Below are 25181 nucleotides of genomic sequence, written 5' to 3' on the forward strand. Positions count from 1 at the left end.
TTATAACATGGTTATAACATGGTTATAAGGGAAAATAATAGCATTCTGAATTGAGCCCTCAATTGAGGGTTAAAAAAATAGTTCCCGGTGATGGACCATGTGATTGGAGCATGTGATCTGACGTCACCACAGGTCCTTTAGCCAGTAGTTCATTATTAAAGAAGTAAAGAAGAGACCTGAACTACGTGATCAAGAGGAGGCGAGTTAATAGTTTTTAACCCTCAATTGATCACCTACTAAGCATTCTGTATTCAGAATGCTATTATAACATCTACACAACACCAAACCCAAACCTGAACTTCTGTGAAGAAGTTCGGGTCTGGGTACCACAGTCGGTTTTTTATCACGCGTGTGCAAAACACATTGCACCCGCGCGATAAAAACTGAACATCGGAACGCAATCGCAGTCAAAACTGACTGCAATTGCGTACCTAATCGCGTGGGTTTGCCGCAATACACCGGGACACATCCGGACCTAATCCGGACACGCCCGTGTGAACTCAGCCTAAGGGTAGATTCACACAGAGTTTTTGGGAAGATGTTTTTAGGCAGATTACCCTACAGGTTTTTCAGCCAAAGCCAAAAATGGAACCTGCAGGAGGGAGAAGTACAGGTCATTCCTTTATATTTCTGATTCCTTTCAAATCCACTTCTGGCTTTGGCTGAAAAACCTTCAGGAAAATCTGCCTCAAAACCTCCCCCAAAACACTGTAAAAACCTGCCTTGAGGCCTCTCTCAGACGAGTGTGTCCAGTGTGGGAGCATTATTTCCGTTATGGACACTGCTCCTTTCACAGGATGGCACAGCATTATAATGTGTTTTCTGCATTGGACACACCCGTCTGAGAAAGGCTTATGGGTGGCTCACAGGGTGACAATACGGCGTAATCAGTACCAGGAAAAACCAATGCGCAAGGGCTCATGCACACAAACATATTTTTGGAGGTCAGATGTGGACCCATTCACTTCAATGGGGCTGTAAAAAAACACTGCAAAAATATAGTGTCCCATTCTTGTCTGCATTAGGGACAAGGATAGGACTGTTCTATTATTGGCTGGACACTGCATTCTGCAAAATGCGGAACGCACGCAGCCGGCAATCTGAGAACCACAAAAACAGCTATGTTGTGTGCATGAGCCCTAATAGAGTTCCAGCAAAGTGTAGGAGACAAATCTCATGTACACTTTGCTTTTGCAGAAATTGCATTGTGTGTGTGGTTTTGGTGAGGATTTCATGCAAATATAATGCACACAATCTGCACCGTGTGCAGGCAACCTACGGCCTCTATCACGTTAGTAAACAGTTTTCTCCATGGACAACACACATATGCATTGATTAGAATGGATTCAAAGACCAGCCTTTTACCAGTCTTTGATAGCCCCTGCGCTGCCGGAGAAAGCGGCTAGTTTATGACGAGGTGCAGGTTCCCTGCTTCCCCCAAGTGGCAAGGATGGCATTTAAAAAGTCAGAAAAAGGGGTCGAGGCTTTTTTTTTTTAAACCAAAAACTGGCGTAGCAATGTTAGGCTACTTTTACACTAGCGTTCGGGTGTCCACTTGTGAGCTCCGTTTGAAGGGGCTCACAAGCGGCCCCGAACGCATCCGTACTGCCCTAATGCATTCTGAGTGGATGCGGATCCGCTCAGAATGCATCAGTCTGGCAGCGTTCAGCCTCCACTCCGCTCAGCAGGCGGACACCTGAACGCTGCTTGCAGCGTTCGAGTGTCCGCCTGGCCGTGCGGATCCGTCCAGACTTACAATCTAAGTCAATGGGGTCGGATCCGTTTGAAGATGACACATTATGGCTCAATCTTCAAACGGATCCGTCCCCCATTGAAAGTCTGGACGGATCCGTCTGAGGCTACTTTCACACTTAGACATTTTTTACCATTATAATGCAGACGGATCCGTACAGAACAGAGCCACCGTCTGCATTATATGAGCGGATCCGTCTCAGACGGATCCGCTCTGAACGCAAGTGTGAAAGTAGCCTTAGTAAATGATCCTCAATGTGTTTTTTGAGCAAGAACTGAATATCTGAACAGACTTGATAAACATGCAAAATCCATCAGTTTTGGTCAATTCCTTGACATTAAAAGAAATAAAAAATTTGGACACACCTTCTCATTCAAAGAGTTTTCTTTATTTTCATGACTATGAAAATTGTAGATTCACACTGAAGGCATCAAAACTATGAATTAACACATGTGGAATTATATACATAACAAAAAAAGTGTGAAACAACTGAAAATATGTCATATTCTAGGTTCTTCAAAGTAGCCACCTTTTGCTTTGATTACTGCTTTGCACACTCTTGGCATTCTCTTGATGAGCTTCAAGAGGTAGTCACCTGAAATGGTCTTCCAACAGTCTTGAAGGAGTTCCCAGAGATGCTTAGCACTTGTTGGCACTTTTGCCTTCACTCTGCGGTCCAGCTCACCCCAAACCATCTTGATTGGGTTCAGGTCCGGTGACTGTGGAGGCCAGGTCATCTGGCGCAGCAACCCATCACTCTCCTTCATGGTCAAATAGCCCTTACACAGCCTGGAGGTGTGTTTGGGGTCATTGTCCTGTTGAAAAATAAATTATGGTCCAACTAAACGCAAACCGGATGGAATAGTATGCCGCTGCAAGATGCTGTGGTAGCCATGCTGGTTCAGTATGCCTTCAATTTTGAATAAATCCCCAACAGTGTCACCAGTAAAGCACCCCCACACCATCACACCTCCTCCTCCATGCTTCACGGTGGGAACCAGGCATGTAGAGTCCATCCGTTCACCTTTTCTGCGTCACACAAAGACACGGTGGTTGGAACCAAAGATCTCAAATTTGGACTCATCAGACCAAAGCACAGATTTCCACTGGTCCAATTTCCATTCCTTGTGTTCTTTAGCCCAAACAAGTCTCTTCTGCTTGTTGCCTGTCCTTAGCAGTGGTTTCCTAGCAGATATTCTACCATGAAGGCCTGATTCACAGTCTCCTCTTAACAGTTGTTCTAGAGATGTGTCTGCTGCTAGAACTCTGTGTGGCATTGACCTGGTCTCTAATATGAACTTATCCTCCGCAGCAGAGGTGACTCTTGGTCTTCCTTTCATGTGGCGGTCCGCATGTGAGCCAGTTTCTTTGTAGCACTTGATGGTTTGTGTGACTGCACTTGGGGACACTTTCAAAGTTTTCCCAATTTTTCTGACTGACTGACCTTAATTTCTTAAAGTAATGATGGCCACTCGTTTTTCTTTACTTAGCTGCTTTTTTCTTGCCATAATACAAATTCTAACAGTCTATTCAGTAGGACTATCAGCTGTGTATCCACCTGACTTCTCCACAACGCAACTGATGATCCCAACCCCATTTATAAGGCAAGAAATCCCACTTATTAAACCTGACAGGGCACACCTGTGAAGTGAAAACCATTTCAGGTGACTACCTCTTGAAGCTCATCAAGAGAATGCCAAGAGTGTGCAAAGCAGTAATCAAAGCAAAAGGTGGCTACTTTGAAGAACCTAGAATATGACATATTTTCAGTTGTTTCACACTTGTTTGTTATGTATATAATTCCACATGTGTTAATTCATAGTTTTGATGCCTTCAGTGTGATCTACAATTTTCATAGTCATGAAAATAAAGAAAACTCTTTGAATGAGAAGGTGAGTCCAAACTTTTGGTCTGTACTGTATGAGACTCACTTTTTTAATTGAATTACTGAAATAAATTAACCTTTCGATGATACTTTCACACGGGCGAGTATTCCGCGCGGATGCGATGTGTGAGTTGACTGCATTGCACACGCACTGAATCAGGACCCATTAATTTCTATGGGGCTGTGCACATGAGCGGTAATGCGTGAAAATCGCAGCATGCTCTATATTGTGCGCTTTCCACGCAACGCAAGATTTTCACGCACGGTTGCTAGGAGACGATCGGGATAGAGACCCGATCATTATTATTTTCCCTTCTAACATGGTTAAAAAAGGGAAAATAATAGCATTCTGAATACAGAATGCATAGTACAATAGCGCTGAAGGGGTTAAAAAAATATATATTTTTTTAACTCGCCTTAATCCACTTGCTCGCGCAGCCCGGCTTCACATGATCTTTTACCATGGTGATAGATCATATGATGACCGGAGTGATGTCAGTGTCACCACAGGTCCTTTTCCTTCACACAGCACAGAAGACAGACAGAAGAGAAGCCGGGCTGCGCGAGCAAGTGGATTAAGGAGAGTTAAAAAAATATATTTTTTTTAACCCCTTCAGCGCTATTGTACTATGCATTCTGCATTCAGAATGCTATTATTTTCCCTTATAACCATGTTAATCTACAAAACACCGATCCCAAGCCCGAACTTCTGTCAAGAAGTTCGGGTTTGGGTACCAAACATGCCGATTTTTCTCACTCGTGCAATGTTTTGCACTCGCCCGGAAAAATTGCGCATGTTCCTGCAACGCACCCGCACCTTTTCTTTTTTTGTGGCCCGTATGCGGAACCATGCACTTCGATGGGGGACCATGCACTTCGATGGGGTTCATGCATTACCATGAACATAAAAAAAAAATATGCAAACTGATCCGTTTTGACTTACATTAAAAGTCAATGGGAGGCGGATCAGTTTTCAATTGCACCATATTGTGTCAGTAAAAACGGATCCGTCTCCATTGACTTACATTGTAAGTCAGGACGGATCAGTTTGGCTCAGTTTCATAAGACGGACATCAGCGTTTTGGTGTCCGCCTACAGAGCGGAATGGAGGCTAAACGGAGGCCAACTGATGCATTTTGAACGGATCCTTATCCATTCAGAATGAATTAACCCCACCAGAGCGTTTAGCTTGGGGGGAAGCATGGGGGCAATGACACCATAGGTTTACATAATTAGGATTGAAGTAGGATCCATGTCTTTTTCCCCTGTTTGTCTTTTCCCGCCCTTTTTTCTATTACAGGTACATTTACCTCAGAAAAATGTGTTACCTGTAGTCTAGAAGATTCCTGCTGTACAAGTGAAGAGCGCAGCTGATTGGTGCTGGCTGTTGCTGGGGGAGATTTCCAGCCCTCTGATTTGTTGTTGGTTTAGTGGCGGGAAGCTGTTCCCCTTTATATTTACAGGTTCGGCAGAGCTGGCTCAGATGTGCCTGAAGAACTGACCAGCGTGGGACATGGAAGAACTCCTGCAGCAGCTGATGAAGAGAGCGGGGTCCGCCGGCGGAGAAGAGTGGCTGCGGAGCTGTTTGAAGATGCCGGCGCCGCTGCTATCAAGCCCACCTGAAGTGCTGACATCGCCGCCGAGCTCGTCTGTACCGCCGCTGGGGTCCCCGATGTTACCACCGCCGCTGTCTCTGGAGCCGCCGCCGCCGCCAGCTGTTGAAGAAAGTCCGGTGCCAGCATGGGGAAGCCGTCCGGAGCTGCGCACCACCAGAGGATCCAGCAGCCGTTTCCGGGAGGAGGAGGCTGCAGCGCTGCCCAGCAAAAGAGCTAGAAGTGCAGGGAGCGCTTGTACTCCTCCCCCGGGGGCGGGGCGTCGGCGCAGCACCAATCGGAGAAGAGCAGCTTCTCAGAGAGGCCGGCAGTCCTCCAGGATCAGAGAGTCTGGAAGGCAGAGTGGCAGTTCCTATACAGAAGCTGTTCTCACTGGTGTGGAACGTCATCAGGATGCTGCCACTGAGGAGCTGCAGCAGGAAGTGGAGCAGCAGATCCTGCAGGATGAATTACAGGGGCTGCCTGTTGAGAGGCTCCCACCTCTGCTGGTTGAGCCATCTCCGGGCCCCCTGGGAAGATCACCACACCTATCATCTGCTGCCTATGGTCCACGCCAGGAAGGACAGCCAGTGGGTGAGAACATCAATGTTGTTCCCTTGTCTGAGTCGTCTGTGTTAAATGGTTTGGTTAAGCTGCTAGCTGAGTTTTCTAGCAGGCATATGGTTCATGGTGCTTCAGATGTCTGGAGCAGTGGTCAAAGTACGGTGGTTACTCCGTCTGGTGGTAATGCTGGTGGTAATGCTGGTGGTAGTAATGCTGGTAGTAATGCTAGTAGTAATGCTGGTAGTAATGCTAGTAGTAATGCTGGTAGTGTGGTGCCTGTGCTGGAGAGAGGCGCAGGGGTTAAGGAGACTTGTTTAAAGGAGGCACTAGCTTGTGAAGTGTCTCCTTTAGGTTATCATCTTAGTGCAACTATGAAGGAGCGTATTTGGCGGATGGAATACGTGGAATTAATGGCGTTATTACCGTCCGCCAAAGATAGTGCTTTCAAGAAAGATGAGAAAATAGAAGATGATAAGAAACGCTTTCCCCCTAGATCATTTAATAATTGGCTTCAGGCATTTTGTGTTTATGCTGCGGTTTTGGGGGAGAAGCACTCTGAGCTGTGCTCAGGACTTTTCCAGCATTTAGACATTGTAACTGAAGCCTATAGGAATTTTGGCGGGATGGCTTGGTTTCATTACGATGAGACATTCCGCCAAAAGCTAGCTGTCCATCCATCCCTTAAATGGGGTGTGAAGGACATTGGGCTATGGGTAAATTTAATGTTGCCGCAAAAAACTATACCGGCAAAACCGCCGGCGTCGGCTCAGACTGTTATGAGGAAAGGCGTTTGCTTTGCTTATAACGAGTCTACCTGTAAATGGTTAAATAATTGCCGGTATAGACATGAATGTTCTTTTTGTGGGGGGTTCCATCCTATGTCCCGTTGCTTTAAAAGGAACTCCCAGTCAGGCCAGCAGCAGCCAAACGTCAGGGAGCAGGTGGCAAAAAGCGTGGAGTCCAGTGAAGTTAGCAGAAATGCAGCCATGGCTCGCTCTCTATCCAGACCGTCAGAAAGCTGATTTAATTTTTTATGGGTTTTTATATGGTTTTGAAGTTCCACCTTTTTCTGGCGTTGGCTGCTGTTGGGTTGAGAACTTAAAATCTGTGATTTTACATAAAGAGGTAGTTCGTAGTAAGATTCAGAAGGAGCTTGATTTGGGGAGGATTGAGGGCCCCTTTTTAGAGCCGCCGTTTGCTAATTTTAGGCTTTCTCCTTTGGGCGTTGTGCCAAAGAAGGAGCCTGGAGATTTCAGGTTGATTCATCACCTGTCGTTCCCAGGAAAAAGCTCTTTGAACGATATGGTGGATAAATCTGAGGCCTCTGTTTCATATGCCTCTTTTGATAATGCACTAGCTTTAGTCAGGACTTTTGGTAAGGATGCCCTGTTAGCTAAGGCTGATATTAAATCTGCATTTCGTTTATTGCCTGTTTGTCCAGACGGCTTCAACTCACTAGGTTTTCAGTTTGACGGTTATTTTTATTTTGATAAATGCCTGCCAATGGGTTTTTCACTGTCCTGTTATTACTTTGAAGCATTTTCAACTTTTATCCAATGGGTTGTTGAGTATGATGTAAGTTTTAATGGGGTTCTTCATTACTTAGATGATTTTTTATTTGTTGGTTCTTCTAATTCTAGTACTTGTTCAGATTTGTTAAGTAGGTTTTTGGATATTTGTTCTTGTTTTGGGATTCCAGTAGCAGAAGAGAAGACGGTTGGTCCGTGTTGTTGTTTAGAGTTTCTTGGGATAGTTATCGACTCTAGTCGCATGGAGTTTCGACTGTCAGAGGCGAAATTGGAAAAAATTCGGGTGTTACTTTTGCTTTTGTTAAGTAAGAAAAAATGTACTCTTAGAGATATGCAATCTCTTCTGGGGTCACTTAATTTTGCTTGTAGGGTTATCCCCATTGGTAGAGTTTTTTCTAGTAGACTATATTTTTCAACTAGGGGCCTTAAGTCTCCTAATTCCCACATTCGGTTGACTAAATGTTTGAAGGAGGATATGGGTGTTTGGTTAGAATTCCTACAGGAATTTAATGGTTCTAGTTGTTGGCAGGAGGAATTTTCGAGTTCTGACGCTTTGGGTTTATTTACGGATGCGGCTGGTAGCTGTGGATATGGGGCTTTTTGGAATGGTAAATGGTCGGCTGAGAGGTGGCCTGCTTCTTGGGTTGTTAATGGTCTTACAAGGAATATTGTTCTATTAGAGCTTTTTCCAGTAATTGTTGCTGTTGTTCTATGGGGATATGATTTTAAGGATAAAAGGATATTATTACACACGGATAACAAAGGGGTTTGTTTTGCGATCAATACTCTTTCATCCAAATGTGATGTAGTTGTAAAATTATTAAGGCATTTAGTTCTGTTGTGTATGAAGTTTAATATATGGATCAAAGCGAAATATATTGTAGGGTCATCTAATGTGTTGGCTGATTCTTTGTCTCGTTCACAGTTCCTGAGATTCCGGGAATTAGCTCCGGAGGCGGATCTGGATGGGAGCCCATGTCCTCAACATCTGTGGGGCTTGATTTGGGACTGATGTCTGAAGCTATTGAGAGGTCCTTGGCCCCGAGAACATGGGCAGCTTACTCTGCCGCATGGCGGGATTGGTGGTATTTTTTAAATGCTTGCTCAATGGATATTAAAGGGGATGTTTTAAGTTGCGGTGTATTGTTTGTTACTAGCTTATTTAATAGGAAATTGGCGGCTTCATCTGTGGCGAAAGTAGTGGCTGGCGTGTCATTTTTTCAGAAACTGCGGGGTGAGAGGCCGTTATCTTCCTTTTTTCAGATTAAGCAGGCTCTGAAGGGTTACAAGAAAGGTATTGGTAAGTTGGATGCTAGGAGGCCAATTTCTATCTCTTTATTGGGGCAGCTTTGTAAAGTTTTGTCTGACGTGTGTAGGGACCAGGGTGAAATATTGCTTTTTCGTACAGCTTTTGTGTTAGCCTTTTTCGGGGCTTTTAGGATTAGTGAGTTAGTTGCGGCAAGCCGTAATAGTGTGTCAGGTTTGGGTTTTTCTGATGTTATGGTGAGTAATGATAAAGTCGAGATTCTTGTTAGGAAGTCAAAAACTGATCAGTATGGTAGGGGTCAGGTAGTTAGTTTACATTCTTGGGTGGGTTCTGAATTTTGTCCGGTTAAATTGGTAAGGTGCTTGTATGAGATGCATCCCTCTAAGTGTGGTTCCTTTTTAATGCACCAGGATTCCTCCCCTCTCACTAAATTTCAGTTCAGCGCAATTTTTAAAAAATGTTTGGGGAAATTGGGCCTTAGTTCTGCAAAATTCTCGTCACACTCTTTTAGGATAGGTGCTGCGACGGAGGCTGCCAGGTTTGGGCTGGATGATTCAGTAGTTAAAAGAATTGGGAGGTGGGAATCTAATAGGTTTAAAATTTATGTTAGGCCGAATTTAATGCTGCCAGTCTGAATGCTTTTCTATTTTTGCAGGAAGTCAGTTTGTGATTTGGATTGTGGGACATTCATTTGTTTTTTGGGCTCAGAAGCGAGCTGAAAAAAGAATATACTCAGAGAATTTGTCGTTTAATACATCTGAAGTTCTTATTTTTTGGCAGGGTGTTAGAGGGTTGTGTTGGAAAGGGTTAATGGATGAAATTAATAAGCTTATTAAAAAATGGCCTGTTCCTCATTTGGTTATCATTCATCTTGGGGGGAATGATTTAGGTAAGATAAGGACCTGTGAGCTACTGTGGGTCATGAAGAGGGACCTGGCCTTATTACATCATAGTCTTCCTAGTACTAACTTAGTTTTTTCAGAGATTGTCCCTCGCTTAGTTTGGTCCGGGAGGGACGGTAAATTTATGGAAAAAATCCGGAAAAGAGTGAACAGGGCCCTTGAAAAATTTCTCCCTTTAGTGGGCGGTTTTAGTTATAGGCATTCAGACTTGGAGGGTTTTTTGCCTGGCCTTTTTAGATCCGATAACGTTCATCTTTCTGAGGTAGGGATTGATATTTTTAACTTGGGTTTTCAGAATATAGTGGAGAAATGGCTGCTGTCTTGTGGGGGGCCTCGCCTATGTTAGGCGTGGCTTGTGGGGTAGTGTCGCTCAGCTCATGCTGAGTGGATCTTGGTCTTTATATGGTTAATTTATTATTGGTCTTTTGGTATCGGTTATTATGGTATTTTTAAATTAATTTATTTATTTATTTATGGTTGTTAAATAATTTTAAGTGACCCTTAATAAAGCTCAGCGGCCATTTCCTCCACTATGTTGTTGGTGTCAATCATTTATTAGCGTTAAGTTAGTATTAGAGTGTGTCATTTGCCCCCATGAATTAACCCCACCAGAGCGTTTAGCTTGGGGGGAAGCATGGGGGCAATGACACCATAGGTTTACATAATTAGGATTGAAGTAGGATCCATGTCTTTTTCCCCTGTTTGTCTTTTCCCGCCCTTTTTTCTATTACAGGTACATTTACCTCAGAAAAATGTGTTACCTGTAGTCTAGAAGATTCCTGCTGTACAAGTGAAGAGCGCAGCTGATTGGTGCTGGCTGTTGCTGGGGGAGATTTCCAGCCCTCTGATTTGTTGTTGGTTTAGTGGCGGGAAGCTGTTCCCCTTTATATTTACAGGTTCGGCAGAGCTGGCTCAGATGTGCCTGAAGAACTGACCAGCGTCCCACCCCCCCTTCCCTTATTTTCGCACTGTGTCACCTGTCGCTGGGCTTTATTAGAGGGGTAGTGTCGCTCAGCTCATGCTGAGTGGATCTTGGTCTTTATATGGTTAATTTATTATTGGTCTTTTGGTATCGGTTATTATGGTATTTTTAAATTAATTTATTTATTTATTTATGGTTGTTAAATAATTTTAAGTGACCCTTAATAAAGCTCAGCGGCCATTTCCTCCACTATGTTGTTGGTGTCAATCATTTATTAGCGTTAAGTTAGTATTAGAGTGTGTCATTTGCCCCCATGCATTAAGGGCTGAACTGATCCGTTTTGGGCCACTTTTGAGAGCCTTGAAACAGATCTCATAGGCGGACCCAGAAACGCCAGTGTGAAAGTAGCCCAAATCTCTCTGAAATGAATTGCTTCTGCTGACAATAATCTCCTAAAGTGTCAATCACAAATTTACACCACTAGGGTCTAGTCACACGTCCGCAATTTCGTTCTGCATTTTGCGGAACGGAATTGCAGACCCATTCATTCCTATGGGGCAGCACGATGTGCTGCCCGGACACGGAATTGCGGGCACGTACTTCCGGGTCCGCAATTCCGTTCCCGAAAAAAAATAGAACATGTCATATTCTTGTCCGCAATTGCGGACAAGAAAAGGCATATTCTATAGTGCTGGCAATGTGCGGTCTGCAAAATGCGGAACGCACATTGCCACTGTCCGTGTTTTGCGGATCCATTGATAAAATTAGCACAAATCTCATTTTTTCCGAGGATATTTTCTCCCCTATTTTGGCAACACATGATGCTAAACTATTTCCGATATGTTTAAATAGCTGAAAAGGTACAGACCATTGAGAAATCTGAGTGTATGTGAAGTATACAGATAAATAACTTCACTACAGTGAAGAGAAAGCAGAGAACCTCTGCATGTAACCTGAATCTACTGGTGCGAGGAGGAGGAGGCTTAACATATGAGAATTACTCGTTTGAAAACTGGATGGTCAACTCCACACTTAAATGTTTTCTGCCAGACAGTGACACGTCTCCTTTTTTACCTAATCTATTTTTATTTAATGATTTTAGATTTTTTAATTCTATTTTCTGACCATAATTATGGCAGCTGCTATCTTGCCTGCACTGTCCTTAACAGCATTTAGGCTAGTTTCACACTAGCGGCAAGGAACTCTGGCAGTCTGTTCCGGCGGGTGAATAGCCTGTCGGATCCGCGCTGCAGTTAGTGCACGCGTGGCCCCGGACTACCGCTCCGGCCCCACTGACTATAATGGGGGCGGGCCAGAGTTCCGCAATGGGCCTTAGATACAATGGACAGGAGCTGACTCATTGGGGGTTATTTACAAAGCATCTTTTTACGCCATCCTGCTGTATGCGCCCGTTTTGAAAAACGTCTATTGACATGTATTAATGCAGGATCCGGTACCAAGTGTTATGACACCGGAGAGACAGATCCCGTATTGCAATGCATTTGTCAGACGGATCCGGAAACAAATGATGATATCCGTTTACATACGGATTTCCGGATCTGCCTGCTGGATTCTTCTAACGCTAGTGTGGAAGTAGCCTTACATAAAGACGTGATTTACACAGCAGGCCATTTTCTGGTGACACATTCCCATAAGTTGTACTGGTATTTTTGCTGTCAGCACAATTAACACAGCAATGTAAGCCGACGATAATGTACATGTGGGGCAGCGAGGTTAAAGAAAAGGTTACTGACACTTTTTGTAATGTAGTAAAGGTATGGAGGAGACTGCTGGCAAAGCAATGCCTGACAAATTCCAAGGGCCTTAGCGAAAATTTTATTTTTGAAACCCTGCCGTCAGGTCAAGCCGCGTACATGTTGCCCAGAGTGGCAGGCCTTTCAGTACCACCTTGAAGACCAAATTCTTAAAGTCCATCTAAACAAGGTCAATCACATGCAGAGCAGTAAGATATTTGGATATAATTACCGTATTTGGACGCTTTCACGTGTCATTTTGATGCAGATTTTACATGATTTTTGAAGCCTTAGATAGTAATAGATTTAAAAAAAAAAATAGAAGTGGACTCTTCCTATACCCCCTCTCTTTATTGTCCGCTTTCACATAGCAGTCATTGTCATACTGTAGGTAAAGGCCAAGAGTAGAAGTCTAAACAGAGAAAAGCCAGGATGGAAAGATCTGCAGCCAAGTACTGACGCAAAATACCACTTCCTATACCGCTTGTTCAACTTTCCATGACCAACCCCATTCAGATGAATGAAATTTATTTTCTGAAATAACTTGAATAACTCTGCTACATGTGAATATAGTCTTCGTGCACGGAACAGACGATGGCACACAAATGTCACTAGCTCCAAGCGGGACACAAGTCGCTGTGTAGCCCCAGTCTTAAAGACAATCTAAACTATTTCATCAGATACATGACCCATGGCCAGCTGCCATGGTGGAGAGCAGGGGTCAGCAGCCTCCAGCTATTGTGAAACTACAATTCCCAGCATGCATATTTGCTTGGGTGTTCTCAAAGCTCTCACAAAACTGAATGTAGATTGCTGGGACTTGTAGTTTAACAACAGCTGGAGTTCCGGACATTGCTGACCCCATTTGTAAAAAGGCTCGTTCATTGGGTGAAAGCATCGTTGATGTGAACACCAAAATCAATTTCAACCTATGTAAACCGAAACAAAGACACTCTATGGGGAGGAACAACGGCAGTGATGAGCGCTGGTTCCCACTCAAAGGAGGTGAATGCGGTATGTTCTGTACCTGCAGCGCTCACCTCCTGTGACAAGCAGGCAAGTATCAGGAACAAACAGTTCATTCCCAATAATGGCTTTCTGAGTAGGGGCTCATGCACACGGCCGTGTGCACTCCGCATCACGAATGCGTACTCTCTTGAAATGTTTCTGGCTGTGCCTCCAACAAGTTCTATTTTTTTTGCGGTGCGGACGGATCATGGACCCATTCAAGTTGCCCGTGCACTGAGGACCGCAAATTGGGGTCTGCAAGGCACGGAACGGACGCACAACGGCCGCGTGCATGAACCTCCCACCATGAATTGCAGCGGCAGATTGATAAATACTTTTGTGGGACAAGATTCAATAGAACTTGTAATTTTATACATTTAAATGTCTGTTCTTCTTGAGCTCCAGATGGTCCATGAATAGCGCTGTCTGTGTAAGTGTGGGTGAAGTGCCTAATGGCGGATCTACACGAGCACCATTCAGGTTATGCGATAATCGTGTCCTGGAAGCGTACGTAGTGACTGAAAACGCTCGTTCATTGCCTGTAAAATCATTTACACCAATGAATAATCAATCACGTGTAGTTATTAAAATGTGGTTTTTAAAGGTCCGTCGTTGAGAACAATGCAAAAACCGGCGTGTTTTATGTAAATCACTGCGTTGCTATACCTGTGTAACACAGTGAACCACATGCAAATTTGTACAGAATAATCTTTGCATGAAAATGCTTGACTGTCATGTGACTGTGCGGTTAATCGCCTATCCGATTATCCACTCATCGAAATGCACCATAACGCCAAAAGCGGATTGTTGGGAGAACCCAATGAGAACAGGGGGTTTGGGTAATATGTAGCACTTCAGCCACCTTTAGCAAAGACAAGTCCACTCCAGGAGCTCGTCCTAACCCAGCACTGACCAGCTTCTTGCAGACGTGCGTCTTCTTTTTACCTTACAATAGAAGTCATCCTCACAAGTCGCTGGTACAAAACCTTTTGTTTATTTTTATTTCTTTACTTCATTCCAATATAAAATGGTACATCATGAGGGACGCTGAGACAGACATCGTTCACACCTCCCCCCCTCCACGTGGCGTTTCGGGAGTTTGGCCAACAGTCTAAGGCTTCCGCAATTTACAGAAAGCCATGGACAGCCTTTAATATAACTGCCTATTCTTGTCCGCAAAGCGCGGACAAGAATAGGACATGTTATATATTTTTTGCGGACCACAGAACGGAGCAATGGATGCGGACAGCACACGGAGTGCTGTCCGCATCTTTTGCGGCCCCACTGAAGTGAATGGGTCCGCATCAGAGCCGCCAAAACGTCTCGGATGCGGACCAAAACAACGGCCATGTGCATGAGGCCTAACGGGTATGGAAAGATCCCAACACTCCCCAGCAGATGATGTTGGGGGGACAAGGATCGGGCGAATTGAATATTTTCACCTGCTCCTATAGTTCTCCCAGGAGATAAAGTGTCTGGCAGAGGCTGTCTCCTCTCTCCCCATTGAAAACTTTCACAAACTGAAACTGTATGTGTATGGGGGAGTCGCGAGAGATAGCTGTCGGCGAACGATCATTCAGCTGACAACTAGACCTTTACAGGAGGCAATTTCTGCTAACTGCCCTGTGTAAAGGCACCACCGAACACCTTGCTCATTCAGCAGGTAACAGAATCACTGCTCTGGTGACCGAAATCATCATTTCTGGGCAGCAGATGGTGCAGAGGAGATGACTGCAGCACACAACTGCATCTCTCACCTCCTCTGATGAGCAGGCAATATGGGAGTAACCACTAAGTAATATTAAAGACAAATTATTTGTTCCGAAACTTAACTCAGTGACTAACAACTTGTTCCCATGGAGGCAAATTAAAACAGATCTTTGTATTATATATGTTCACTAGTCAACCGGCATCCATAGCCTGACAGCGGGATACAGCGTCTTTCTCTCCGGCATAAGAAACTATGGGATCCTTTGGCATCCGTTACCCTCCAGCGTTTCCGCACCACACTACCCTACAGGAACACATGACCAGGTAACTGAACCCAGCCACAGAATAAGCACCGTTGTATTGTTACTTTACGTGCTAGGATTTCAGAGTAGTTTGATCAGTTATTCCTTGTGCACATATGGGTTTATTACCGGTATATACCTTGTAGGGAGCTCTGTAATAAGAAAATTAATATAGCACCCAACAATATGACAAACGCCTCATGTCTAGTAAAATGAGGGGCAGTACTGGCAGAAGGCACTACATAGGCATTGTGATGCTACATAACCCACTGTGGCTTGATGTGCAGCTGCCAACCTTACATGCCAGTGGTGTCAGTAAGTAGGAGAAGAACCTGAGAACTTCCCACATGTTTGGAACAGTCTGCAGAGGATTAGCCTGTAATCTAGTCATCTGAGGACTAACTAGTGTGAACATGGCTCCTGGACACTTTCCAATTCTACTGTGTTCATGCTGCCAGTCCAGACACTACGACACCATTCGTCACCAAGGGGGCTGTCACACAGCGTATCAGAAACTGGGATAAAGTATACTGAGGTTATTGGGAAGATCAGAAGTATCACCGAGACAGCCGTCCATCAGAAGGTCTGCTGCCAGAGGCCTCCGCTTCTGTCTTGTACCAGTGACTGGGATTCCTTTCAGTATATGACGGTGTACAACGAGTCTACAGGGCGGATAACAAGTAACAAAGGCTTCCAGACAAGTATAGAACTGGAAACACCTCCTCACACTGGGGGGATTCTGTTCTGACAGGATCCAGGGTGGATCTGTTTGGTAACGGATCCTGACAGATGACAATGACCTCAAGGCTGGCTTTACATCTCTGGTGTACTTTCCATTTTTCTGTTCTAGATCCCTCGTATGGAGGACACCAGAGCCTCCCGATGTACCCAACTGACTATAACAGGGTCCGTTGGGTTTCCATTCTGGCGTCCGCCATTCTGCCAGCGCATGCTAAGCTACTGTGTCCTCCTGCTGCAGATGTGAACCTAGCCTTAGGCTGCAATCACACATGCCGTTTTAGGCCTCTTTCACATGAGCATAAGGACACCAGCCGTGTGCATTCCGCATCAGGGATGCGGATGGGTCTACAAATCTAGAGATGCGGTGCGGAACGCAACGGAAGCACGGAACGGAACCCCTGTGTGCTCTTTGTCTGATCTTTTTGCGGAACAGACGGATCTCGGAACCCATTCAAGGAAATGGGTCCGCAATCCGCATGTGGCTTCCCCACGGTCGGTGCAGCACGGGCACGGAGCCCTTACGTTCGTGTGAAAGAGGCCTTAGGCTCAATTTTTCCCCCACATTTAACATAAAAGTCTGGGGGGAAAAAACTTTTTTTATTTTTTACAATGAAACCAACTACACAGAATCAGAAGCAACAGGCGGCAGGCACAACAGAAGCATGAACATGTACACTGTCAGCGGGCATGAGTATATATGGTCCATACATAAACACTGTATACAAAATGACAGTAAAATAAACTCTGAGACCACCACAGCAAGTTCCCAATAACCTACTCAGTGGTCTCTTACTAAATCTACCAGCAGCCTACTCAATAAACCTCATAGATCTGTTAGATTGCCACGGGCTCCTGGTGTATAAAGGATGGTGGCCGGACCCACACAATGCACAAGGCAAGGAGAAACAACTACAAGCTGGTACATGTACCCACAGGGACCTCAAGCAGCTGGCATGGGAGGAGTTGGCACACCACAAGCTCTTCCCAGACCTGCCAACAGGGTTATTAGAGGTTAGGCCCATATTTTTTAGAATATTTCTGCCATTCCCTTCCCCTGGTGTTGATTCCCACAGTGCAGGAAGTGAGCAGCTTTTGTCCCATCTGTTACTATTTCTCTCCAGTTGGGGAGGACCTGCTGCATGCCAGGCCTGCTGACAACTGCCCACATTACCAACATGAGTCGTCTGCCAGTATGTCAGCAGGTCCCAGTATCACGTCTGACCAGGACTAAGCAGACTTTAACTGGGGGTAAGTGACGTCTATGGTGGAGGGAGCACAGGGGGAAGAAACTTCAAAGACTTCACTGAGAGGAAGCAGATCAGAGGGGGGACATGAGACCCTGCAGCAGAGCAGGCAGGTCAGTCAGCTGTGAAGTACTGCGCCCCCTACTGGCCTGCACTACTGCTATCCGTCAACCAGTCATCTGCACTACTGCTACTATTATCCCTCAACTACTGGCCTGCACTACTGCTATCCTTCAACTACTCATCTGCACTACTGCTACTATTATCCCTCAACTACTGGCCTGCACTACTGCTATCCTTCAACTACTCATCTGCACTACTGCTACTATTATCCCTCAACTACTGGCCTGCACTACTGCTATCCTTCAACTACTCATCTGCACTACTATTATCCCTCAACTACTGGCCTGCACTACTGCTATCCTTCAACCACTCATCTGCACTACTGCTACTATTATCCCTCAACTACTGGCCTGCACTACTGCTATCCTTCAACTACTATTATCCCTTGACTACCAACCTGCACTACTGCTATCCTTCAACTATTCTTCTGCACTACTGTTACTACTATTATCCCTCAACTACTGGCCTGCACTACTGTTATCCTTCAACTACTATTATCCCTTTACTACCAACCTGCACTACTGCTATCCTTCAACCACTGACCTGCACTACTACTATCCCTATCCTTCAGCTGCTGATCTGCACTACTACCACTATCATTCAGCTACTGATCACCACTACTACTACTATCCTTCAACTACTCATCTGCACTACTACCACTATCCCTCAACTACTCATCTGCACTACTACCACTATCCCTCAGCTACTGATCTGCACTACTACCACTATCCCTCAGCTACTGATCTGCACTACTACCACTATCCCTCAGCTACTGATCTGCACTACTACCACTATCCCTCAGCTACTGATCTGCACTACTACCACTATCCCTCAGCTACTGATCTGCACTACTACCACTATCCCTCAGCTACTGATCTGCACTACTACCACTATCCCTCAGCTACTGATCTGCACTACTACCACTATCCCTCAGCTACTGATCTGCACTACTACCACTATCCCTCAGCTACTGATCTGCACTACTACCACTATCCCTCAGCTACTGATCTGCACTACTACCACTATCCCTCAGCTACTGATCTGCACTACTACCACTATCCCTCAGCTACTGATCTGCACTACTACCACTATCCCTCAGCTACTGATCTGCACTACTACCACTATCCCTCAGCTACTGATCTGCACTACTACCACTATCCCTCAGCTACTGATCTGCACTACTACCACTATCCCTCAGCTACTGATCTGCACTACTACCACTATCCCTCAGCTACTGATCTGCACTACTACCACTATCCCTCAGCTACTGATCTGCACTACTACCACTATCCCTCAGCTACTGATCTGCACTACTACCACTATCCCTCAGCTACTGATCTGCACTACTACCACTATCCCTCAGCTACTGATCTGCACTACAGTTACTGCCCCATTAGTACATATTCCTGCCCCTCTCCCCTTTAGCCCCTGAACACTACTTCTCTTTACTACTGCCCCCAGCACAACGACTCCCTCTCCCCCAGCACACCGGGCACACCACCCACCTCTCATCCAGTCCACTACTTGCGTTGGAGTCCACTTTGTGACAGGTTCCATGATACGTGGTAAATATCCAGCCCGGACAATGGTGTCTCCTTCGAATAATACTGATGGCAGTGCTCTTGCAGTCTAGCACATCCGCGGCGACTCTCAAGTTCCCATAGTTCAGTTCCCCAGGCCAGGGCTGATACACAGGAGGCTGGTGGTGACAGACATGGCTGCTGGTCACACGGGTCCCCCGATGGTGTGACTGTGCGGACAGAGGAGAAGCGGCGCTCACTGCCTGCTCTGTCTAGCTGCTCATTCTCCTCCTAGTCCCGGCCCGCTTCCTCCTCCATCCTGCTGTGCCTCCTCCCCACAACGTCAACCCTCCCAAAACTTCCCATGCCCAGGCCCCTCGTCGTCCCTTTGTCCCTCGGTCCCTCCCCCCGGCGGCTCCTTGTCCTTTGCCAGCATTTTCACACGCGGAGCCCTCCCTCACAGCAAACATTCCGGCTTTACAAACAGCAGCCATTGTTGTGCCGCCACACGTCCCCTCATACACGATAAGTGGAGGCAACCTGGGATTATAGGCAGGAGCACTGCACTGTCTGCACTAAGTGCCAGGTGGACACGGTTCTCCCTGATGAAACTTATCCTTTTTGTGTCAGGTGTAACTTTACAAATCAGCATTCTTCACAACATTTTAACCCACCATAAGATGAAATGGACAAAGCTCAGAAAGTACTGTGTCCTCTATTTCCTAGAACTGTCCCAAACATTTGTGGACCGCTGCCAGGGTTGACAACTGTCCAGAAATTTCCGGACAGTCCATAAAAATAGGCGACTTTTTTTTCCTGTGTGATTTTTTTTTAATTTTTTGAGGCAGTTGGCACTTTATTTTGATGGAAATTGTCAGAATTTGTAAATGCTAGTTCAGTGTACTGAACTATAGACATGTATTACTGGTTTTCCAATTTGTCTGTAAAAAATGTTGGCTGTCCGTGATTTAGGTACAAGTTGTCCAGAAAAAGAAAAATTTGGGTTGACAACCCTGACCCCTGCTGAAGAAAAAAAGAGGACTTATTCATTCTACAGACTCATTTTTACTACAATTCCATTTATTATTCCATCTATGGATAACTTAAAAGGAACCTGTCACCTATACTATGCCACCCTTGCAGCGGGCTGTCACTTTTGGGTTAAAATTCAGTACTATCAGTTCTGACAGGGCAAACCTTCCAGCGTGTGCCAGTCCAATGAGACTCTTGGCCCTTCCCCTTCTCCTGCCCATGACGGTTTCTTTCATGTTGGCATGTTCTGCCTGCCAGTCAGAGGGGCTGTCACCTCTCCTGCCATGACTGGATGAGTAACTGCTTGTATTACTCATTCAATAATAAAAAGTATCTTTGCATAGACCCCTCGCTGGAAACGGGGCAGCAAGTTCTCTGAAGATCTTTGGCCCTGATTTATCCAGTCCAGTGTCTTGATAGGCGTGGAGGAGCAGGCCTGGTCATAAATAACCTGCCTCCTCCAGCCCTTCGTGCAAGCTCCAAGATGCTGTAATTTCAGTTATTTCCACCAGATTTTGGTATAAATAATGATGAATTAGCCAGGTTCGATGACTCCGCCTTTGCTACGCCCTCCCTCTGCCAACGCCACAGACGCTTTTCGAAGACTTGACGAGGACAGCATAAAATGAAGATTGCGACTAGTAAAGACTCAAATGCATTTAAAAGTCAAAAATCCAGTTGATTTGCAACTTTTTTTTTACGCCAAAAAGAGGTGTATGGGAATAATAAATTCCAACAGGAGATAAAGGAGCATGGTCTTTAGTGTCCAAGGATCCAGACCCCCATGATCAATCGTCTGCATGTCTTTATGAGATATCAAAAGCTGACAACTGAATTGTACTAAGTCTTCAGCCTCATGCACACAGCAATGTTTTACAGACCTACAGAGGTGCCAGGAACCTTACTGTACCTGTGTGTGCCAGGGAGAAAGCATTCAAGTGGTGATTCCATATCACAGAGGAGATAGCAGTGACTTTCTGTGTCTTCCACCATATAATGTGTAATATACCAGGGTACATTTTCAGACTTACGTGACATAACCCACCCCAGAGATTACTTATAAGGCACTAGTCCCACATATATACATTGCAAAGTCAGGACCTGGCTGTAAATTAGCAATTGCATGGCCTCCACCTATTCCAATCAGCCTCTAGCTTTATTTGTTTCTTCTGTCCCTTTCAAACCTTACCTGTTGTCTTCTATTCTGTGTGTCCCTTTTGTGTTTATGGCTGTTTTATTATTATGGTAAATGTATGTGTATTTTTTTTGTGTAAATATGCGCGGTTATTTACAACCATTAGCAAACAAATTCACTGACAAAGGCCAATATTGTGACATTTCAGTATACATATAGTGATCATCTAGTTTTATTGTTTTAGAGACAGTATACCAAGCAACTGAATTAAAGGGGTTGTGCCAAATTCCACAAGCTATGGAATAGCCTTCCGATCAGTGACTGTCCGACCGCTGTGACCCCGACTGATCACAGAAACAGGGGTCCATTCCCTTGAATGACTGCCAGACATAGCTGACTACAACGCTTGGCTTTCTCATATACTGATGAATAGAGCTGCAACCCCTTTAATATAATGACTCTACCTAACAATATGTTTGTTGCAGATATGACTATAACCAAAATGTATTAATATTATATATGACGGCAAGCTTAGGCTACTTTCACACTTGCGGCAGGGCGGATCTGACAGGTTGTTCACCATGTCGGATCCGTCCTGCCGCTATTTCGCCGGACCGCTGCTCCGTCCCCATTGACTATAAGGGGGACGGGGGCGGAGCTCCGGCGCAGCACGGCGAAAGCCGTGTCCACATGTCCGACTTTTTAGTCCAGTGGCTTTCGCCGTGCTGCGCCGGAGCTCCGCCCCTGTCCCCATTATAGTCAATGGGGACGGAGCAGCGGCAGGACGGATCCAACATGGTGAACAGCCTGTCGGATCCGTCCTGCCGCGAGTGTGAAAGTAGCCTTAGAAAGAACTGGAGAGGTGGCTGTGTGTACGCACTGTGAGTTATGGAAAAGGCCAAGCTATCTTGGTCAACTGTTCTCTAACCCCCACACAACGGAATTGAGAGCCGTGCACTTGTACAGGGAGTGCAGAATTATTAGGCAAGTTGTATTTTTGAGGATTAATTTTATTATTGAACAACAACCATGTTCTCAATGAACCCAAAAAACTCATTAATATCAAAGCTGAATATTTTTGGAAGTAGTTTTTAGTTTGTTTTTAGTTTTAGCTATTTTAGGGGGATATATGTGTGCGCAGGTGACTATTACTGTGCATAATTATTAGGCAGCTTAACAAAAAACAAATATATACCCATTTCAATTATTTATTTTTACCAGTGAAACCAATATAACATCTCAACATTCACAAATATACATTTCTGACATTCAAAAACAAAACAAAAACAAATCAGTGACCAATATAGCCACCTTTCTTTGCAAGGACACTCAAAAGCCTGCCATCCATGGATTCTGTCCGTGTTTTGATCTGTTCACCATCAACATTGCGTGCAGCAGCAACCACAGCCTCCCAGACACTGTTCAGAGAGGTGTACTGTTTTCCCTCCTTGTAAATCTCACATTTGATGATGGACCACAGGTTCTCAATGGGGTTCAGATCAGGTGAACAAGGAGGCCATGTCATTAGATTTTTTTCTTTTATACCCTTTCTTGCCAGCCACGCTGTGGAGTACTTGGACACGTGTGATGGAGCATTGTCCTGCATGAAAATCATGTTTTTCTTGAAGGATGCAGACTTCTTCCTGTACCACTGCTTGAAGAAGGTGTCTTCCAGAAACTGGCAGTAGGACTGGGAGTTGAGCTTGACTCCATCCTCAACCCGAAAAGGCCCCACAAGCTCATCTTTGATGATACCGGCCCAAACCAGTACTCCACCTCCACCTTGCTGGCGTCCGAGTCGGACTGGAGCTCTCTGCCCTTTACCAATCCAGCCACGGGCCCATCCATCTGGCCCATCAAGACTCACTCTCATTTCATCAGTCCATAAAACCTTAGAAAAATCTTGAGATATTTCTTGGCCCAGTCTTGATGTTTCAGCTTGTATGTCTTGTTCAGTGGTGGTCGTCTTTCAGCCTTTCTTACCTTGGCCATGTCTCTGAGTATTGCACACCTTGTGCTTTTGGGCACTCCAGTGATGTTGCAGCTCTGAAATATGCCACATCACAAACCTGCTTGGCAGTAAATAAATCTAAGGGAAGAATAATTGAATATATACTGGAACACCTTCCCAATTAAAATATACCTTTTAATGATATTCTTTTAAAATCTGGCCTACAGCCGGACTACACATACAAGAAAAGTCGACAAACAATGTCCTATAATGGCAAAAAGGAATGGCTACAGTTACACCTATATCAAGGTAATGATACACGACTGGTAAGCAATCCTGGGGATTTTGATTACCCCTGCACAGGGTACTCTGAGTGTGAGGCACAGTTGAGGACCAGAAAAAATCGTTAAGGAAACCAATATATTGTAGCTCTGAAATATGGCCAAACTGGTGGCAAGTAGGGATGAGCGAACTCGAACTGTATAGTTTGGGTTCGTACCGAATTTTGGGGTGTCCGTGACACGGACCCGAACCCGGACATTTTCGTAAAAGTCCGGGTTCGGGTTCGGTGTTCGTCACTTTCTTGGCGCTTTTGTGACGCTTTCTTGGCGCTTTTTGAAAGGCTGCAAAGCAGCCAATCAACAAGCGTCATACTACTTGCCCCAAGAGGCCGTCACAGCCATGCCTACTATTGGCATGGCTGTGATTGGCCAGAGCACCATGTGACCCAGCCTCTATTTAAGCTGGAGTCACATAGCGCCGCCCGTCACTCTGCTCTGATTAGCGTAGGGAGAGGTTGCGGCTGCGACAGTAGGGCGAGATTAGGCAGATTAACTCCTCCAAAGGACTTGATTAATCGATCGATCTGCAGCTGTGCATCATTGAGCTGCTGAAATTCAATTGCTCACTGTTTTTAGGCTGCCCAGACCGTTTGTCAGTCACTTTTTTCTGGGGTGATCGGCGGCCATTTTGTGTCTTGTGGTGCGCCAGCACAAGCTGCGACCAAGTGCATTTAACCCTCAATGGTGTGGTTGTTTTTTGGCTAAAGCCTACATCAGGGTGAAGCTGTCACACCAAGTGCATTTAACCAGCAATAGTCTGTTTATTTTTTGGCCATATACTACATCAGGGGCAAGCTGCGCCTGTCACCAAGTGCATTTAACCCTCAATGGTGTGGTTGTTTTTTGGCTAAAGCCTACATCAGGGTGAAGCTCAGCTGTCACACCAAGTGCATTTAACCAGCAATAGTCTGTTTATTTTTTGGCCATATACTACATCAGGGGCAAGCTGCGCCTGTCACCAAGTGCATTTAACCCTCAATGGTGTGGTTGTTTTTTGGCTAAAGCCTACATCAGGGTGAAGCTGTCACACCAAGTGCATTTAACCAGCAATAGTCAGTTTATTTTTTGGCCATATACTACATCAGGGGCAAGCTGCGCCCGTCACCAAGTGCATTTAACCCTCAGTAGTGTGGTTGGTCAAGCTGTCACACCAAGTGCATTTAACCAGCAATAGTCTGTTAATTTTTTGGCCATATACTACATCAGGGGCAAGCTGCGCCCGTCACCAAGTGCATTTAACCCTCAGTAGTGTGGTTGGTCAAGCTGTCACACCAAGTGCATTTAACCAGCAATAGTCTGTTCATTTTTTGGCCATATACTACATCAGGGGCAAGCTGCGCCTGTCACCAAGTGCATTTAACCCTCAGTAGTGTGGTTGGTCAAGCTGTCACACCAAGTGCATTTAACCAGCAATAGTGTGGTTATTTTTTGGCCATATCCCAGTCTAATTCTGTCAGTAAATCCATACCAGTCACCCAGCGCCTAAATACTAGGCCTCAAATTTATATCCCGCTAAATCTGTCGTTACCGCTGTACTGTTGTGGCTGGGCAAGTTATTTAGTGTCCGTCAAAGCACATTTTTTGTTCTGGGTTGAAATACAATTCCCAATTTAGCAATTTCATAATTTAGTGGTTTCTGCTGTATCAGAGCTATTTGAAATCTATCCCTAAAAGGGTATATAATATTCAAGGTGCACATAGGGTCATTCAGAATAACTTCACACACACACGCTACTGTGCATTTCCAAGTCTAATTCTGTCAGTAAATCCATACCGGTCACCCAGCGCCTAAATACTAGGCCTCAAATTTATATCCCGCTAAATCTGTCGTTACCGCTGTACTGTTGTGGCTGGGCAAGTTATTTAGTGTCCGTCAAAGCACATTTTTTGTTCTGGGTTGAAATAC

General features: G+C 45.1%; 1 protein-coding gene across 2 annotated transcripts in view; it reads right to left on the reverse strand.

Moving 5' to 3' along the window:
- Positions 1 to 19164, reverse strand: part of CNKSR3 (CNKSR family member 3) — a 129604-nt gene extending 110440 nt beyond the window's left edge. For both annotated transcript variants that reach the window (XM_044289601.1, XM_044289602.1), the window contains exon 1: positions 18802 to 19164. In XM_044289601.1, the coding sequence (XP_044145536.1) occupies positions 18802 to 18853 (52 nt within the window). In that variant the 5' untranslated portion in view covers positions 18854 to 19164. The remainder of the gene's footprint in view (positions 1 to 18801) is intronic.
- Between the last annotated feature and the right edge of the window lie 6017 nt (positions 19165 to 25181).

Source organism: Bufo gargarizans, chromosome 4, assembly GCF_014858855.1.
Source record: "Bufo gargarizans isolate SCDJY-AF-19 chromosome 4, ASM1485885v1, whole genome shotgun sequence".
In the NCBI taxonomy this organism is placed as follows: domain Eukaryota; kingdom Metazoa; phylum Chordata; class Amphibia; order Anura; family Bufonidae; genus Bufo; species Bufo gargarizans.